Source organism: Magnolia sinica, chromosome 8, assembly GCF_029962835.1.
Source record: "Magnolia sinica isolate HGM2019 chromosome 8, MsV1, whole genome shotgun sequence".
NCBI classification, from domain to species: Eukaryota; Viridiplantae; Streptophyta; class Magnoliopsida; order Magnoliales; family Magnoliaceae; genus Magnolia; species Magnolia sinica.
The window spans coordinates 81401019-81421627 of record NC_080580.1 but is presented as its reverse complement, the minus strand read 5'-3'; the positions used below and the strand labels follow the sequence as shown (position 1 = coordinate 81421627).

Here is a 20609-nt window from a genome sequence, read left to right as displayed (position 1 = left end):
GCTAGATTCCACTTTATCAGGAGTGATCCTGTGGTTTACTGATAGCGTCGCCCTACAATCAGTATGATTACGAATTCTAGCAATTGTTGATGGTGGATCACTACCATGAACACGGAGCTACCCTAGGGCCTCCGCCAAATGATCCGTCATGCGATCGATGGAAGCCTGCAGCCCTTGCATGGCTTGCCGATTCTCTCATCGTGCTGCTTCGAAAGTTGCCGCCGTTAAAGGTAAATTCCCTAGAACACCGCCCATGGGATTGTTGCCCGACCCGTCGTTAGAAGCCATCTATCCGAGGAAAAACCTCGCTCTGATACCAAACTGACGCAGAGGAGGACGTGAGGTCGAGCACTGTCTTCCTCAAAAGAATAACTATTCCGAATCCACGGAACTTCTCTAGACTCCTCACAGAGACTTCTCGAATCCACGAGGAAAGAAAGCAGAAAATAGAAATAAATTCTAATAAATTCGAAATTGATTGATGAATAATTGATAATCCTCTAATGCGTCTCCTTACACCATTAATAAAGAAAAAAATAAACTAAAATTCGTAATTACCAAAAATAGCAAAATTCTAACTCTAATAAAAATCATAATTCTAATAAAACTCTTCTAAGGCCTAATTTCTAAAAATAAAAATTGCAAGTAAACTTTCTCTAAAAGAGTCCTAGTATAACTAAAAGTTATTTCTAAAAGAAAAGAAAATCTAAAACTCTAAAAATATTTATAAAATCGAAATTACTAAAAATAATAAAATTTTCCTAAAAATTCGTTTTTGAGTTGAAAGCGCGCGTTTTCTAATGAAATGGACAGATGCGACCCACTTTATGGGTCAGTTCACTTCAGATGGCCCATTTCAGTAAAGATTGATAGATTGTGCGCCTCGTAACGATACCCGCATCAAAAGTTATGGTCAATTTACGGTCCATCTTCTTTTAGCCCAACCATGCTAGGAACGTATCTGTGACACGATCTACATCAATTTTTGATGGAGAGCATTCAATCATCACTGTTTCTTGTTGTGTGGTCCATCTGAGATTTAGATATGCTTAATGTTTAGAACCACGCCCTAATATGGGCTGGGAAAATGAATGGACGGAGTGGATATACAACATATCATAAAGGTGGGCCCTATGGTCAGGGTAACACCCACTTAGCCGGCTTTCAGGCATTCTCATTAGAACCAGTTCTACGAGAAACAGATACATTGATAAAGAAAAATGAGACTTAAAAAGAAAGGACACACAAGAATAAAATTTCATTAATATAGAGTGGGGCACAGCCCAAAGATTACACTTACCCAATGGCACAAACCATCGGATTTTGCTATATGTCTAACAATATATTCTTTTCAACCGTCCATTTAATCACCACCAATATGGATGTCTTAAAATACACCTCGAATGGGTAACAAGTGGACAACCAACCTACAAATCTTTCCAGCTTCACAACAAACCAGCTGCAACTTAAATGTACAAAATACCCTCTCTACCCAAATAACAGGCTCAACTTAAATTCCCAAATTGCCCTTTAAAGAAGGGCAAAATGGGAAAAAGGATACTAGGTTGTGGGTGTAATTAAGTTGATGATGTTGGTTGTAATTGCAATAGCGCTTGCAATTACAGCTACAATTATCATTGTTGCTGCAAAGATTCTATCCCTCCTTGTTGATATCCCATGTACATCTCTGCCACCAACAAAAACATCCAAGGATAATTTCGTCAACTCGAAAAACTAATAATACAAGTACACGTGTAAAAGATCCGGGCTTTTCATCAGGTGGGCCACATTTTTCAGATTTTCTGAACTACTGAAGAAGTCGTTTTGCTCCTTAGTTGGGCCACATTGTGTGAAACAAACCGACGGCTAAAAACAATTTTCTAGACACCTTTTGTTTTGTAAACAGAGTGGCCCGCTTGATGGAAATATCGGATCTTGCACGTGTGGTGCCATATTGGCATGTGTGGTAGCGTGTGGACTATGGAGTTAGTGTGAGATATCCAAGCTGTTCATCACGTGGGCCCCACGTTTTTGTTGTTGTGGCCGTGAAATTCAAGCCAGGATTTTCATCAAGTAGGCCATACGTAATCACTAGTTGATTCTTATTAATCGTCCAACTTTTCCATATGTTTGTGGTCCATCTGATGGCTGGATTTGCTTCATTTTAGAACTACGGCACGTACAATTCAGGGCCCACCTGATGAATAATCCTGATTTCTTGCCCTTGATGACCTACATGGCAAGACCCACTTTTCGCATGGCTCGGATATCGAACCGATAATGACAGTCCAAAAGATACAAGTCCAAGCACGATCCTGGCCACCCATTTTTCAGCAAGATCTGGTAGTTCGTTAGGTGCATGATTCATGACAAGGATACCCGAGTCCGGCCAGTGCCCCACCATGCATGATGCATGAGAGTACCCTTGAAACCTTAAATAGGCTGAGCCAATGGACTCTTAGACATAGCTAGAGCTGGACACGGAAAGACTCTGACTACTTGTTTAGACCCAACTCGATCCGTATAGAGTGAGTGAGTCGATCCGAACTAAGTAGACTTCCTCCGATATAAACTCAATTCGATTCAAGTTCGGGTCACACAGGAACTCGACTCAACTCAACCCAAAATCCAAACTCGGTATTGACTTGACTCATCCAAAACCCAACTAGTGAGAGAGAGAGAGAGAGAGAGAGGAATGCTCACCTAGGTGCGCACCTTTGCACACATGTCATGGGCATCCAATCTAAACAGTCCATGTGAAACTCCCAAGGACCAATTTTCACCCTGATTTTAAATTTTGGTGGGCCATAGCAAAGAGAGCTGCAAATCAAGGGAGGAACCTATTCCTTTTCCTAGCCTACCAAGTTTTGGATCAAAGTAAAAGTTGGGCCCTTGGGGTTTCATGGGGTGCTGCATCATGTGAACCATTCAGATTTTGGACTCACATCATGTATGATGAGTTCTCAAAAAGTTCACACGAGTTCCATCCGAACAGGTGCAGCTGAGCAGTTGGATTATCTGTGTGTGTGGGGGAGAAGGTTCTATGCGGCCGAGCTCATGGGAACTTCTCATGATGTTGAGCTGTGTGGGCCCCACCGTGATGCGTGTCGAAAATCTACACCATGCATTTGATGGGTCCCCTTTAAATTATTGGATATTCCAAAAATCAGCCGTATACGGAACTCAGGTGGACCATACCATCTAAAATCATGTGAAGACATGCCTAAAACATATAAAGGCACTTGGTGGGGTCCACCTGAAATTTAGATGCATCTAAAACTTGGTCTAACCCCTCATCCAAGTGGGACACACATATTGGATGGCATGGATTTATTAACCACATCTCAGTGGGCCCAACAAATGATTATGAATGTTTTAGTGGAGGGAAACCCCTCTCAACTTTTGTATGTAGTGTGGCCCACACAAGTCACGGATTGACCTGATTTTTAAGCCCGTGGCCCACCATGGAATGGTGCATCAAATGCATAGTATAAATTTTCGACATGCATCACGGTGGGGCCCACACAGCTTGCCCTCATGAGAAGTTCCCATGAGCTCGACCACATAGAACCTTTTATATATATATATATATATATATATATATATATATATATATCCTATTTTAGAGTTGATGAAGATGCTGTGATTCTGACAGGTACATTTAGGTTTTGAGTAGTGATTTCAACCTGCGGATATCTGCTGCACCCTACGTGACTCGGTATCCGTGACCAAGTCAGACTCGGTCCAGATTATTCTAGGCCAGGCTTGAACTTGGATTGGGTCAGTCATGCTGGACTCCATACCCAGTTGGGTCAAGTTCGGGTCAGGTGTATTTCAAAACCGGATTGAGTTGGGTCAGGTTTATTTCAAAATCAGGTCAAGTCAGGTTAGCCTAACTTAGTCCAACTCAACTCGATGCCCAGCACCAGACAGCCCAAGACAGGCCTAATTAATAAATGTGCTTAAATTATAAGCTTGCGTCTAACCCACAGGCCCAAAGTGGGCCAGCCCCAAAAGCCCGACTGACCAACATTGCCCATCGACAAAGGATTATGCATGGATGGCACCGCAAAGAAACACATACCTTAAAACAATTGCGCCGGGGAAGACGAATGCGATGCAAACAGCCGATGTTGAGCCAACAAATTGAAAGAGAGACCATATGTTCGGGAAGGCGATCGCCACAATGTAGACGAATCCGATTAGAAACGCAGTAATCAACAAGAAACGGGTTGCGTCGGAAGCCAACGATAGAGATTTGGGAAAGATGAGTCCATCTACATTGATTCTTAGAGAGAAGTTGATTAGGGGATAAACCAACATGAGATGGAGAGCATAGCTGAGTCGGACGATATCGTTGAGGACAGCGCCGGTTGCAGAATCAGAGTTCCGGTCAAAATTCGTGAGGATGTCGGCCATTGTGGAGTCGCCGAAGAGGAGATAGCCGAAGAATCCGACGGCGGCATAGATGATTGCACATAGGATGAGTGAGATTCGAACAGCAGTCGTCATATCGGAGAGTTTATGTAGCTCGTATCGTATCGGATGAACTGCAAGCATGCATTCAAAGGGGCACGTAAGTGACAATGTGTAGGTGATGGTAGCTAATGTAAGGATAATTATTCATTATCGGGAAATAAGATAGTCGGATAACTGATCTGAACCATTAATCTTGTCAATCACACCTAGGATTGCGCAAGGCTTAAAAATCTCTCAGGTCGGATAAAAAAGGCAGCCCAATTAATAGAATCTTGGCCGTCGATCATGGATTGGATAGAATGGTCTGATCAGTGCATCTTTCTGGGCCATGGGCAATCCAATGTAGGGTCCACTGGTTAGTCATTCTGATCAACGATGAAATCTTCTGCAGCAGCAATGCGTTGGCCACAAGTTTTTAAGACTATGTGGACCTGAGTCAAGTGATGACTCGGCCGAGTTGGGTCAATTCACCCCATAATGCTGGTTCTGACTCGATGCCACACATGGTCATGAGGACCGTTAATCCAAGCCATTGGTCTATTATTAATGGTCTGTTTTACTGCTGGGACTTGGACCGGTGACTCGGACCCACTACCCAGTGACTGGGACCGACTAACCATCATGTCAACTGGCCCTGGTTGGACGACTTGGTGACTTGGACCAACTCACTCAGTTCCAAGTCGAGTCGTGACTCGCCCAAGTAGGGGGTGATAAAGTCCGAGTTGACTCGCACAAAGCGGCATAGGACTCATCCAAGTCTTTAAACCATGGACTTGCCGGGCTCACTTCTAATGAAGGTTTTGGCCAAGCTAAATGGGTAGTGGGTCAGGCTTGGGTTAGAGAATATGGCTGCTTCATGTCAATGGATCGGGCTCGGGTTGAACGCCACCAAACCCAACCCCCTTTAGCAAACAGGTCAGGTTTAAGCTGACCCACACTTATTTTTTGGGCGGATGATATTGCCTTTTACATTGTGGCCCACCAGATGATTGGATTGGCATATTTTTGGGGTGTCTTATTTTAATGACAGGTGACCTTTCATCATGAGTTGGGTGCCAGGAAAACTACAGTGGGCCCCACACAGCATCTACAAGAACCTCATCAAAGGTATATGCTTTTTTAGCCTCCTCTCAGGATATATTAAAAAATTAAAAAGATTTTTACCACAAAGCTTCTCAGGAATTCCTTTTAGCCGTCTATCAAGATATATTTAAAAATAAATAAAAAGATTTTTACCACAAAAATTCTCAGGAATTCCAATTTTACCCAATAATACCTAAGGGAAATTTAAAATACCTGTGGTACTCTTTGAGCAGAGATTATCAAAATTCTTTTATTTATTTCTTCTTTAATTAAGTAATAAGATGACAGTTATAGGGCCCGCGTGGTATGCATGATATCTAATCCATCAAATATATCCAACCCACCATGATAATCACGAACCAAAAAAAAAATCTGGACAATCGAATCATCAGATGGGCTACACGTGAATTTGAATGTTTTTGGGTAGTGTATATTGTTTTTAACAGTGTGTGAACCTTAGTATTGGATTCACCATATTTTTTTACAATAAGTATCATAATGAGCTCATCTGTTGGATGGTTTGGAGGTGATACGCATAAGCATGGCCCCATATATCTTGCCTTCACCCTTTAAAGAATAAGAATTCAAGGGAATTTTTAGTAATTTCTCTTCATGAAAAGCACAACCCAGGAATTCATATTAGCATTTTGTAAATTCCAAAATTTATAAGTAATTTTGTAAATAAATATTTTTAAATTTTTTTTTCATTGAATATCAATAATTACCAAATTACCCTTTAGCCTAAATAATGACCAAGACACCTTTTTGTGGACAATACCAAAATGCTTAAATTGAAAATGATGGAATATATATATATATATATATCATCCTTACCGTTAAAGTGGAAAGTGAATGCCGTCACAATGACTGGGACCGCCGTAAAAAGATCGAAAAAGGAAACTTGGCCAGATAAATCAGGTACCCATCGCGGGCTTTCCGTCGTCCCTTGAAAGAGTGCATAGAGTGCCATGGCCGAACTTACGACCATAAAAACTACAGCCAGTAGTACTGATATTGCGGAAGTGAACCTCAAGGAGTCTGCACACCATAATCACAAACTAAATCACAAATTCCACTTTCTAAGGCTATTTTACCCATTTCAAAATTTTAGAGCCGTAATTTAGAAAAATACAAAAGAAATTTAAAATGTGACATGAGTATAGATGAATTGAAATCAGCACTAGGGTAAGGAAACCCTCTTCCTTTGCATTGCAACTGTTTGGATTATAATTCCACGGAGGAAAATCTTTTTATCCAAAACTTACATATAAAACATACATCAGAGGCAAATTCTTTTTAATATTTCTTGTATATAAAAAAATGTTGCATTCTCTCCCTAACGAGAGAAAGCAAAGGCAAACACTTCACTGCAACATCTCCTGCTTTCCAAATATATGCAACTGTCTTGTTGATGCAAAATGATTTCATTTCCTTAGAAAAGTAATTGAAACTAGGGGTGTACACGAACCAAGTTAGCTTGGTTAGCTTGCTCGACTCGACTCAAAAAAGCTTGATTCGACTCGGTTCAAACCTGAGTTCGAGCTGACTTTTTTAGCTCGAAAAAAATTTCGAACCGAGCTCGACTCAACTCGGATCGAACACCAACTCGAATTGAACTAGTTCGGTGACTCAGTTACTTTGATATTGATGTTGCTTACCAAGTGTTTGATGAAATGACTCAACGAAGTGTCAACTAGTGGCAAGGAAGGTATGTATATGAAACAAATACCATTTTTCTTAATTTTGATGTTGCCTATAAGGTGTTTCATGAACTACTTATTGGTGTTTTACATAGAGTGAGAAACTGAAAGTGCCCTGCATGTATTTGTGAAAATGCCGCAGAGATTCAATTTTGGCGCAAACTTAGCTCGAACTGGCCCAAGCTACTAACTGAACCGAGCCGATCTGGCCAGTCAGGCTCAAGGACCGAGCCAAGCCAAGTTCAAGCTGGGGTCAGTGGCCGAGCCGAGTCGAGTTGAGGCCAGCTCGACTCAGCGTACACCCCTAATTGAAACCTAGGGCACAAAAGATCACCTGTAGGCAATAGTACCATACCACCATTCCTAACAACATGCAACCTCAGTAAGAAATCAATATTATAAGACAGATAGGCCCTACCACGAGATCACCCATCTTGTAAATCAAGCAGATCGCTTACCTGGCAGCCCATATCCATGGAGCGGATTAGGTGAGACCCCAGCCTCACCCAAGACAGTGCGGACCTTACCATGGGGCCCACCTTGATGTATCTATGCCATCCATCTGTTTTTTGTTTACTAAGAATTTAGCGCATGACCCCAGAAACAAAGAAGATCAAACAAAATCTTAGGTGGAACATATTCTAGGAAATAGTGGTGATTGAAATGGACGTACCTTAATGTTTATATATTGTTTATTTGTCATCCAATCTGCTGATAAGGTCATATGAGACAAATATCAGTTTGATCCAAAACCTTTGTGGCCCATTAATGGTCAATCACCACCGTTTCCTATGTTATGGTCCAACTGATAATTGGATATGCTTCATTTTTTTTTGGATCATGCAATAAAATGGTCTAAAAAAAGAATCGAAGTGTGGATACAGAATAGATACATCAGGACCCCACTGTATTCGGTGAGGCCGGGATCTCACCTAATTTGCTCCTCATGTCAACTCATCTAGCCAGATCTTCATCGTCCATTGATTTAAACGGTGTTGCCTGCCTGATGAATGAACCAGCCCGATTTGCCAGATGATTTTCGAGTCGGGATCCTCTGTTATCTGGTCAACAGGGATTTCCTGTTACCCTAATCCTCATTGGTCCACGTCACCACTCACTTAAAGAAAGAAATAAATAAATAAAGCTTCGGACGCCAAACCATTAGGGTAACAGGAAATCCCTGTTGACCAGATAACATAGGATCCGGACTCATGATTTTCATGGTGAGGCTGCCATTCCTTTGTACTGATGTCCAACACAGGTGGCATGTACGCAGGAAGAGAGATGGTATGTACCACAAGCTGTGGTACCTACTCTCTCAATCCGGTACTACCACATGCACCATGCTCCTACATAACTACAATAATGTAGCTTTTATTTTTTTGGGAAATGTGAATTTTTTATTATTAATGTCTATTTTTCTAGCAGCACCCCAATCCGTATTCAGATATTCTGACATAAAATAAGTGGTACTCATCATGTAATGAAATCATGGTGGACCATACACGTGATAAGATAATCCACAAAATTTTAAATAATATGTGACCATATCTCTGTACAAGATCTCTTTAAAAGGACATTTAAAAAACCACACAGGTATGCTAATGCCACATCATCCATATGTGATTGTTTATTACAGTGGTCACATGCTCCAACAACGGACAGCTAGCTTTCATTGTCGATGATATCATCACCGTTGGATTGACTATGGGGATTAGTGAAAGGTGGGCCAAAGAAAGATGTACTAACCTACTCGCCTTAGCAATAGGAGAGGAAGCATCACAAAGAGGGCGACGATGAGGAGTGCAAAAGCCCGAGTATTCCACCAGTGGACCCCAAACCATTCCTGCAAAACACCCAAATGGACGGTTCCCTCCGATTGGGCCCCAGAAAGCACATCTCCTGCAGTAACAAAATTCAAAATAGGTGTTAGAGAGGAAACGGATTGGCTACTCCCCCTGACACCAGCCCCGGAGCTGGTGGTCGGTGCACTGTGGGCCCCACCATGATGTATGTGTTTCATCCATTCCGTTCATACATTTTAAAATATAATTTTATGTTTTTACCAAAAAAATGAGAGGGATAAAAATCTCAAATGGATCACACCACAGGAAAAAAATAGTGATTGGATATCCATCATTTAAATCCTCCTAAGGCCTGATGTACTGTTTATTTGAAATCCAATCCGTTTATTAGGTCATAAAGACCCAGATGAAGGGATAAAACAAAGATCAACTTGATTCAATACTTTTATGGCCCCCAAAAAATTTTTAACGGTCAAAGTTCATTCAACACTGTTTCTTGTAATGTGGTCCACTTGAGATTGGGATATACCTCATTTTTGTGCCTTAACATAAATTGATCTAGAAAAATAGATAGACGGAATGGATGAAACACATACATCATGATGGGCCCACAGAGCACCGACCACCAGCTCCGGGGCTGGTGTCAGGGGGAGTAGCCAATCCGTTTCCGTGTTAGAGAGGAGTACCATAGATCAGGACATTTGAGAGGACACGATTTTCATTCCCTCGTTTGCTACACCGTACACGTGGCGTCTGTTTATAGTGATCTAAACCGTTCATTCAATGGAGACAGATATGGGTGGGCCACCCAAAAAATTAACGACTTAAACATGGAGATAAAAATTCACTGAAATCTTATCATTGATTTTTGTAGAATGATTACTATACGGTTAGTATGTGTTGTGGTTTTTGGGACTGGGGTCCACTTGTGAGGCCTTATGATAAATGAACGGTTCAGATCAACATACACAGGATGAAATTTTCATCATCGTGTGCTCGATTACATACCATATTAGCATGTTTGGGATTACTATACACTAAAATGCGGGTGTATAAACCATCTCTACTTTCTGAGGAAGCCTACGTGTAGATGGTCCAATTAATGGGCGATACTGTCTATAGACAAATGCCAAAAGTCACGCCAGTCCGATCAGATGCTTATAACCGTCCAGAAAAACGACCATCTTCTAGGAAGCGGATTGCATGGTGTGCCACACACCACTGACCACGGTAGTGTGTTGATATGGCAAAATTCTGTGAGCCCAATATATGTGTTATATCCACACCATCCATTCATAAGATCATTTTAGAGCACGTGATAAAAATAAGGCAGATCCAGACCTGGAGTGGACCACACCATAGAAAGCAGTGGAGACAGTTTCACTAGGGCTCACCATGATGTTTATTTGCCATCCAACCTATTCATATGATCACACAAACCTGAATTAAGGTAAAAGACAAATATGAGCTTCATCCAAAACTTGTGACCCTAAGAATTTTTAATGGTAGGTGTTTAATACCCACCACTTTCTATGGTGTGTCCACTTGAGATTTGGATATGTTTCATTTTTGAGCTCACATCTTACAAAATGGATGGACAATGTGGATATAACACGTATACAAACACCTTTGCCACAACACACCACATACTGCGCTTCCCATCTTCTGACACTTGCCATCATTACATTAGTGATGTAGGTTTTGCCACATATAACGTAGCCAATTAACTACGGGACCAATAATCAAGAGCATGCATACAAGGATATATATATAATACAACAGAAATGGTTTATTCGCCATGTTTTGGTGTATCATATACAACCTTACATTTGATTAATGGGTAAATTGGACCAAAACCCATGTGGCCCATTTAACTTTTGAGGCCTGTTTGGATATGTAATGTGTGGTAAATGAGTAATGATATTATTACAACTGGAGTTGGAAGTAAAACAAGATGACAATACATAATTTCCTTAAGGAGCTTCACTTCCAATATGATATTTGAAGTACTTACTCTTATTGAATGCATTTAGATGTAATTTAGTCAACATGTGTTATACCCATACCATTCATCCATTTTGCAATATCATTTTAAGGTATGTCATTAAAAATGAAGAAGATCCAAAGCTCAAGTGAAGCACACCATGCAAAAAGCATGGAAATCAATGACGCCCATCATTGAAACCTTCCTAGGGCCCACCAAGATGTTTATTTGTCATCCAATTTGTTTATAAGGTCAATCAAACTTGGATGTAGGGAAAATACATATCAACTTGATCCAACACTTCTATGGACCCAAGAAAATTTGAATGGCAAGCGTTCAACCCCCCACTACTTTTAAGTGGTGTGGTGCATTTCTAATCTAGATTTGTTTCATTTTTTGTCTCATCTTATAAAATGATCATGTAAGATGGATGGACAGTGTGAATATAACACATTATGGTGGGGCCCACAAAACTATGCCACGTAAACACACATTTGTGGATACCATGATCTGACAGCGGCAATATCCAATAAAAAATAAGATACAATGATATAAGTTTACCACCACGCTATTATATTAGTCCAAGGTCAAAACATTCTATGGGGAAGTATAACAACGTTGTGGACGGAAATTACTCATATGGCTCAATAAAAGCAGGCCATGTGTGTGCACGTTGGAGATGGGTGCAACATTGGAAAGGATATAAACATCATTTCGTCTATTCAACTTCCGCCACCACTGAAACAGCAGGGTTACATGAGCTCAGCTACAAGCAATTAGAGAGGACTTGCATGTAGGCCGAGGTTACAAGAATCCCCCTCGTGGGAGCATATTCTTTTATCCATGCCATTCATCCGTTTTTATAGATCATTTTATATATGAGCTCAAAAATGAGGCAGATCTAAGTCTCAAGTGGGCCACAAAGTGAGGATTGAATGCCCATCATTAAAAACTTTTTGGGGGTCACATAAGTTTTGGATCAAGCTGAAATTTATATTTACCCTTCATCCATGTCTATCTGGCCTTATAAACAATTTAAATGGAAAATAAACATCACACTAGGCCGCATAAAGGTTTAACGATGGTCATCACTATCATTACTGCTTCTTGTGGTGTGGTCTACTTGAGACTTGGGACTGCCTCATTTTTTCTGGTTTATACCCTTGAATAATCTTTATATATATATATATATATATATATATATATATAGAGAGAGAGAGAGAGAGAGAGAGAGAGAGAGAGAGAGAGAGATGAATGGCAGTGATAAATCCATACATAATGGTGGGACCCACAGTTCTCCTACATGTACCAATTTCTGTCCATGCGGGGTACGACACAATCCTCTTTCCCTTCTTGGAATCATCTTTCTATTCATCAAAAGTATCTCTTTTCCCTTTGGTTAAGAAAAGTGTTTTCAAAAAACTTTAGTATTGGATATGTTTTTGGTAACATCTTGAGTGGGTGATTGTATCCTAAGAATAGCAAGGTGAGGCCTACCATATTTAAAGAGAAACTAACAAAAATATATACTATCATTTTTGTTGATTTTTAAATTAGATATGCACTCGATTTAATTTAATTTATTTTATTTGTAACTATATTATAATATTAATTTCGAGATCAATACTATACATTTAAAATATCTTTTACATTATAATCCTAACTTTTTAATTTGTTGACATGGCAGTCATGTACAAAAGTACAGTGGATGGTCCACATTCAATGGAAAGAAAAAGGAACCGTATTAGTGATTAGCAACAGATCATGGCTTAATCACTGAACCGTGGGACCCTCGTGCGGAAACTGAAAATCCATTACCATAAATGCCCAAATGCACAAAGGACAGCATGTGACAAAAGTGAGGACATTATTGTAATTTTACCTCTTGCAGATGAGAGGAAGGTGCATGTAAAAATAGCCCATTCCAAGGCTCAAGTGGTAGAAAGCTTTAGAATCAAGCTTATACCCATGTTCTCCATTTTTAAAAGATAAAAATAAAATTTATTTATTTATTTTTTTTTCTTTAAATCTGAATTTTATTACGTATGGATAATTGGAACCTTTAACTGGGCGTTGAAACTCCTGAGAGCCTACCACCGGAGCAAGAGTAAGGATCCTATATCTATGTTCTCCTGCATCCAGGTCTATGTAACCTTATGATCAGGTTGGACGGTGATTAACCATAATGAAGTATCTGCTTATCTACGGCCGTCATCTCTTTTCAAATATCATTAAAGCTATCAGCACAACAATGAGGCAATTCCAACGGTCGAGTAGACCACGCCACAAATGAATCTTACATTAAATTAGCATTTCATGCTTTTTTTAACATTTAATGCGCACTTTGTGCATTTAATGCAGCCAAGCTTATTATTTGGTGTAGCCCACTTGAGCGTTTGAACTGCTTCATTTTTGTGCTCATGGCTTACAATAATCTTTGAAAAGAGATGAATGGCATGGATAAACAAATACATTACAGTGGGCCCGCCTATAAAACTGCCCGTTCGTGGATAGATACCGGAGGCGGGTAGGACGCAATCCGCGTCCATACGTTCGTGTATTTATCTTTCCCTCCAACGGAAGCGTACCAGCGATATGACTGATGTGCTGACGTCATCAAGTTATGTGTATCCCATCACGACGCATGTGTTATATCCAACCGTCCTTTTATTTGGCTATCTCGTCCCGAGGCTTGAACCGAAAAATATCAAGTGGACCCGACTAGAAAAAGCTGTGGGGGATTGAACGTCTACCCTTAAACCCTTTCAGAGGTCACAGAAGTTTTGGACCGACATGATATTTGCTTTTCCTCTTCGTCGAGGTACCTCGTGAATAGATTGGATGGAAATTAAACGCTACGGTGGGTCCTACGAATGTTTTAACAGTAAGAATCATTTTCCCACTGCTATTTGTGGTGTGGTCTACTTAATCTTTGGATATGAATCATTTTTGGTATCATGCTCTAAAATGATCTCAAAAAATGGATGAACGGTGTGGATATAATAAATACATCATTTCGAGTCCATGTAACTTTGATCTACTTTGAACCGTTCGTACAACTCTCGAGGAGCTGCAACGCTCGTCTTCGCACGACACGTAGGCACACACTGGTGTGCGGTACACCACCCAATCCGCTTCCCCTCCAACATGCTCCTTTTCTAGAACATCACTACCATCGAAACGGTAGGTCCCACCGTGAAGATCATCCTTGCCAATAATCAGATCCATCCGCTCTTTGAGCGGGCCACACATATATGTTGACTCAGATTGTCCGTTGTCCATTGATTCGACAGTGTGGTCGATCCACTAATCAGAACAGCCTGATTTTTTTCCAACACGATCTTCATATCGGAGCCTACCATTTTGATGGCAGCGATGATGGCACGTGGGCCGGAAACATCGCAAGGTGCCACACAATATCTGTGACGTTGTCTGTACCAGAGTCCGATCATGCTGGCAAAAGAGTGGGACCCACCACCTTCTGGGGGTGGTGGGGCACATATCTAGTAGGCCCCACCAACTCATAAGAAAAGCATATACACCGAACGAACGGTGTATATTCCATCCAAATTCCTAGAATTCCATAAAGCAGAGTAGATCCACGCACCTATTATGATAAGATAAATGATCAGACAGCCCATGGTAGTGACCATGATGCAGATCTGCAACGCCAACGATCCCAGTTTCCCGAACGACTCCGCCATGACGCCAGCGTACGTCGTCGACCCACCAGACTGCGTGAATCGCAGGAGGAAGTCCGTCGATACGTCGCACATGTAAGCAACGGCGAAGATGAGAACGATCGCAGGGCCCACCCCCAATACCTTGAGTGTGGCCGGAATCGACATGATCCCAGCGCCGATTATGCTCGTGGACAGGTTGAATACCGCGCCGGACACCGATGCGCCGCCATCTTCCGCGGCCGGAGATTGGACGGCTGGCAGAAGAGGAGAGAATTCTCCGGCAGCCTTTCCCGACTTCATTTTAACGTTGGACGCTTGTTCTGTGACACCTGAAACGTCCATGAGCTATATACAAATGTTTGAGAAATGATCTGGTGCTCTGCGAGTTCTGCAAGCTATTGTACTCATGGTTGCATTGGGACACTTAGAAAGTCCAGTTGATCAATCGATCTGGACCGTACTTAGGTTCAACACATTTCATGGGACCACCATGCAAAAATCAGATTCAACTTTCAATCTTGGGCACTTGATTGGTAGTCTCTTGTATGGATGGTCAAGATCATTTTGTAGATAAGTAGCTCTGATCAACAGTTTGATCTATCTATTAGTGGGCCACGTCATGTAATACCTATGAGTCTTAAGAATCATTTTCATTTCGAAATCCTAACCATCTCATTCTTGGTCTGTAAAATGGATGGCTGTAGAAAATAAGGCCTTATTGAGGACAGATTCGACGGATGGATTGGTTTGGTTTTTTGTATAATATTGAGAGAAATGTCTTCAAACTGAATGGACCGTTCAGATCGATCTATTGAACTATCCAAGTGTCATGATGCAACTAGTATTACTTTAACATATAAGTGCTGTAAGTGCACTGGATCATTTCGAGATGAAAATTATGAATGTTGTTCTTGAGTAAAATTACCATAATACCCATCTGGCCCCACAAGCTTCTTTCTGTAGACATGATGGAACCATGTATTTATTGGCTGAGATTCAACTCAATCATGATGCTTTCCTTGGTAGAGAATATTTTGAGGGTCATAGAAATCGAAAATGGACCTAAGATTTTAGTGAAAGGATCTGATCCGTTAATCACTTGGGTTCTCCTGGAGAATCAGCATATCCCAAAATTCACAATGATTAGATGATCCTAGCCACAGACTGCGGGAGTTTTGGCCGTTGAATGGGTAGCATTGGATGGAATGTTTTCTAGCCATCCATATCCTATAAGTAAATGTCTTCCTAAGGATGGCTAGGATCATCAAATTAATGTGATTTTCGCTCATATAACCCACAATATTAAAAGCTGACAGATGAACGGTCCTGATCCAGTAACGTGCATGATAACTAACACGATACCACTGATAGCACCGCAACAGTTATAAAAGACACTATCCGTGTAGAGCTCCATTTCTGGGATGTCAACTTCAATCATGGGCGAGGGTAATTTTGTAAATTCGTACCTTCCTAAAGCATCAATGAAGATCCATCAGCTGGGAATGCTGGATGAATGTGGCCTGGAAAGTGGGATGGTGCACTGGATATTCGTAAGATGATGACCGGCTGCAACCACGAAGAATGGATTGGGCGCCTTGCGCGCGTGTAGGGACGCGGATTCGCTACTGCCAGTTGAGTAGCGAGACCTGTTACGGAAGTGACCTAACCAAGATCTGTTGGCCCACCGTGACATATGTACTGTATCCACGAAATCTATCCACTTGGGGAAGTAATTTTAGAACACGAGCCAGAGAATTTGGCCAATCCAAAGCTTAAAGCTTGAGTGAACCTCACCATGGAAAACTGCGGGTAGAGGCACGCATATATTAGCTTGATCCACAGCTTCCGTAGCTTTTATCAGTTTTTAATGATAGGCATTCAGTTCCCACTGTTTTCTTTAATGAGTTCACTCCATGTTTAGATCTACCTATTTTTCTGCCCAGAGCTTAAAATGATTCATGTGAGTAAATAAATGATGTGGATACAACACATATATTATACTATGGCTTATAGGACTAGGTGATGTCACTTCAGCGACTCCGGTGCTCAAGTTATGAGTTAATGGGTGTCTCACCAAGAGAGGGAGACAACCCACATCCCATCATGAGGAAAGAAATAACATCTCATTATCTAATCAGTTGATGCATACAATGTTAAATGGTCATAAATAGATTATGATTATTTTCTTTTGTAATTACATGCACCATGCACACACGGCACCACAACACGCCCATGTTCATGGCTCGGTGCGCATACGCGTGTGGTTATGATGGCATAGCCCTTCTAAACAACCAAATTCATGTCCCTCTAAACAACCAAATTCATATGCCCCTGAAATGTGCCCAAGCCTTATGCAAAATCTTCTTTTTATAAATTCAAAATTTTACTCTTTTCTATCTAAAGTGGGACTAAACCGGCACCACTACAAGACAAAATACCTTTATTGTTTTTTAAAATTTTGGAGAGAATTTTGTAAATCATTTTAAATTATTTATTTATTTATTTTGAAACACCAAAAATACAATAGGTCAAACACACTTAATTAGATTAGGTGTTAGGCTTTCTTGAGTCGTGTCTGATTTGAATTAAATTGAATGCTATACCTATAGACTTCGAATTAATTTGAGTAGGTTGTAAATATGTGAGAAGATTAGTCTAACTATCTACCAAGAGTTAGTCCTTCTGAACAAGTTCTTTTTACTTCGAAAATAATAATTTTTTTTTTTTCAACGGTGATAGCTTATATTATGTTTTTCAATAAAAGCGATAAAAGAAAGACAAATTAAAGGGTTTGATTGTCAATTTTATTAATCAAAATGTCAATGTAGTACAATAAGCAAAAAGTAAAATAAATAAGCAGAAGAAATTATTTACAATAGTCTGTATTGGTAAGAATAACTATGAAAAATACTAAATGATTGTTGTGCAAGGTCAGCAGGATGTTATCGGAGATGTAGTAAATAAGAACTTAGCAATTTAAGATCCAACGACGAGGTCATGAATATTTCAACTAATTTACTGGATATTGTAGTAATGCATTGGATAGTAATTGAAATTAAGTTAAGAAGCTAAAATGAAGACTCTATACCAGCTACAACATGGTGCTAAATAGAGGAAGAGAAAACTAAGTTAAAAAATTAATAGGTGTCCATAGAAGACGGAAGAGGTAAGTAGCGTAGAGTTGAAAGATTATGTATTTGTATTGGCATGCAGTCCTAAACTCAAATGTAAGTGTTGCTTTTATAGTTTTTCGAGAGACGGTGGCCATACATAAGATCTCGTTACTTGTTCATGAGTCTGCCAATCCCATAGCAGTTGTATTCTACTTGAATCTAGAATCCTTGTTGTGTTATGCCATCATATATGATCTACTTTTATTTTTTAAATGGTTTTCCTCTATTCAATCTAACTTTCTATGGACTTCTAAAAAGGTCTCGGATCTCTTCTGGAAGAGTTTCCTTTTGAGTCAAAATCTTAGGACAACCTAGCATGTGACTATTAGGTATGGAGAATTCAGCAATAGCAGGTCTTTTGTGAAACTTCCTCTACACACTAATGGATGAGCATGCTTTGTGTAATAACTTGAATTAGTATAGGTAATTACACACACTCGCACGAACACAAACCTACAACACATGAAACATAACAGACACTTAAACACACCATAGTAGGGTACCCTCACCCGTCCACACGGTGGGTGTGTTTAAATTTTGAGAACAAAAATCTAATTACAATGAGGGTAAAATGTATTGACTTGAAATTTTAATGTGTGTACATGCATGTACGTACATGCACACTTGTATTCATCTAAGCATTCATGCATAATCCTTCCATTTATTCATGCATTTATGCATACAGGCATCCATAAAGTGTGTAAGTTATGACCATCGATATGCATGATCGATTTATTTAGTGTGTATCATTGATTGATAATTGTATGGTTTGTGTGTGTGTGTGTGTGTGTGCACTCTCGTAACTCATACACATAAGATTAACCATTCATTCATTAACCAGCTCAAACTAACCATGGAACATATACTAAACCCAATTGTTCATATGCCGTGTAAGGTATGTAATCACCTATTCATCCATCCATTTTCATGATTATAGTTTAATCATCTAATCTATTTATCTGACGATCCACTTATCTGATAAACTAAAAACCTATCTTGCACTTATCTGAGTATATAAGTAACCGTACATTAACTTGTATATTGGATTAAACTCTTAATCATTTGATTATTTTACCTATATTTTATCATCTAATGATACATTGTACCTATATCCGCCAATTGAGTCACCTAAAAATTAAACAAAAAATACCATGGAGATTCTCACATTTCTCTAGACAAATTTACTGAAGTATTTCTTACATTGGAACATGTTTTAACAAGTTTTAGAGGTCCATAAGTCATATACACATTTTGATGGCAATTTTGTAAGTTTTTAAACAGGAGAAAATCGTACATGTATTCATATGGATAACCATAAATTCAACGCCACATATCTCACAACCGGGCAACCCATTCATAAAAGCAACTATACATCGATCTCTATTCTCATTGAAGTACCACATGGTCCACTTAAATATTATTTTCAATACATCCCAACCATCCATATATGTACGGTATAACTCTCTAATGTAGCAAACTCAGTTCGAATCCTACGTTCCCAAATACGGAATAACGGGTACCTATATCATGAAATAGGTTAGCTATTTCACCGATCTACTTATTTGGATACCTAAAACAGATTAGGGTTAGGATTTCTTACCCAAAAATGGATTTGAATTTGCCGGTGTAGCGATATAGGTAGAATGATTCGACACGTGGAGCGGTGGGATCGAATCCCAGCAACTATCTCTCACTTTCTCTCTCTCTTCTCCTCACTTTTTCCTTCTCTTTTCTCTCTTCTCTCTCCTAGGGTTAGGAATTTCGTATGGAATGAGAGAAGGGTGGGTTAAGGCCCTTATATAGGCCCAGAACTGATGTTAATGGCCTCAAGGCCATGGTATACTTAGGTTATAGCCAAAAGGCAGCTGTTTCGGGCCAACGGAGCTCATCTGGAGGTCCATTGCTCATGTATGGTTTGGAGAAAATTCCCTAATAGTGGATCTATACTAGGTTAAGATTTTGATACGATCGAATTTGTGGATCGACCGTGGAGGAATTGTTTCAGTTCAATGGTCATCGTCACTCGATCAGGGCCACAAGTGTACCGGTACGTATAGGGAAATTTCCTTGATCTAAGGGTGTAGTTGGGTCAAAATATGATGGTTTGAAACCTTAAATTTGGCGTACAAGCGAACGGCCCAATTCACTTAAGTTTGAGTTCATTTTCTAAAGATATTCACATTTCTCACACACTTCGCTCCGAACTCAAGTTGTGCGTTTCAGGATACTGTTTGGATTTGATTTCCGAGATGGTTGTCAAGCACAGTAAGGTGGTCATAACCATATAGTTTTGTAGAAATCAGACTTTCGACGCGCGGTTCAGGTCCGATACGGAGTTTCAAAGTGCTCCCGAGAGCAACTGGGTTTTGAGATTGATCCTAAGTTTTTAAGTAATGTAGAGTTAGTGATTCTATTGATTTTGGGTCTTACAGTTCGTATAGAAAGCGGTTCGAACTAACGCGCATAAGAGATTATTAAAAGACCAAGGCATGGATTACTTTGAAGATGTAGATCATGCCCCCTTTCTAGGTCAACTCGCATAAAGATTTCTTCAGAAGATACTACTTCCTAAGTGAAGCCTGCTAATACCCTTGAAGGATGGATAATCTTTGCTGCTCCTTTAATGAATTGAAAGAATATATCTAAATCTTCAAATTATCCGGGAGAGAATGATGATTCTTCACTAATTTATTCACTGCCGC

At 40.0% G+C, this 20609-nt stretch overlaps 1 protein-coding gene across 1 annotated transcript; it reads right to left on the bottom strand.

Moving 5' to 3' along the window:
- Nucleotides 1–1239: 1239 nt before the first annotated feature.
- LOC131253514 (amino acid transporter AVT6C-like) lies at nucleotides 1240–15074 on the bottom strand. Its single transcript, XM_058254539.1, has 5 exons — nucleotides 14659–15074; nucleotides 9012–9164; nucleotides 6397–6600; nucleotides 4085–4550; nucleotides 1240–1687 (listed from the first exon to the last, which is right to left on the bottom strand). Exons 1-5 carry the CDS (start codon nucleotides 15032–15034, stop codon nucleotides 1561–1563), a joined length of 1326 nt encoding a protein of 441 aa, XP_058110522.1. The 5' UTR covers nucleotides 15035–15074; the 3' UTR covers nucleotides 1240–1560.
- Nucleotides 15075–20609: the final 5535 nt, after the last annotated feature.

What these genes read in the sequence shown, in the direction of transcription:
- LOC131253514 (XM_058254539.1), bottom strand. Translation starts at nt 15,034, where the DNA reads ATGAAGTCGGGAAAGGCTGCCGGAGAATTCTCTCCTCTTCTGCCAGCC. An exon ending in CATTTATCTTATCATAATAG is followed by an intron (nt 9,165 to 14,658) that starts GTGCGTGGATCT and finishes TTGTTACTGCAG; the next exon opens with GAGATGTGCTTTCTGGGGCC. An exon ending in CCTATTGCTAAGGCGAGTAG is followed by an intron (nt 6,601 to 9,011) that starts GTTAGTACATCT and finishes TATGGTGTGCAG; the next exon opens with ACTCCTTGAGGTTCACTTCC.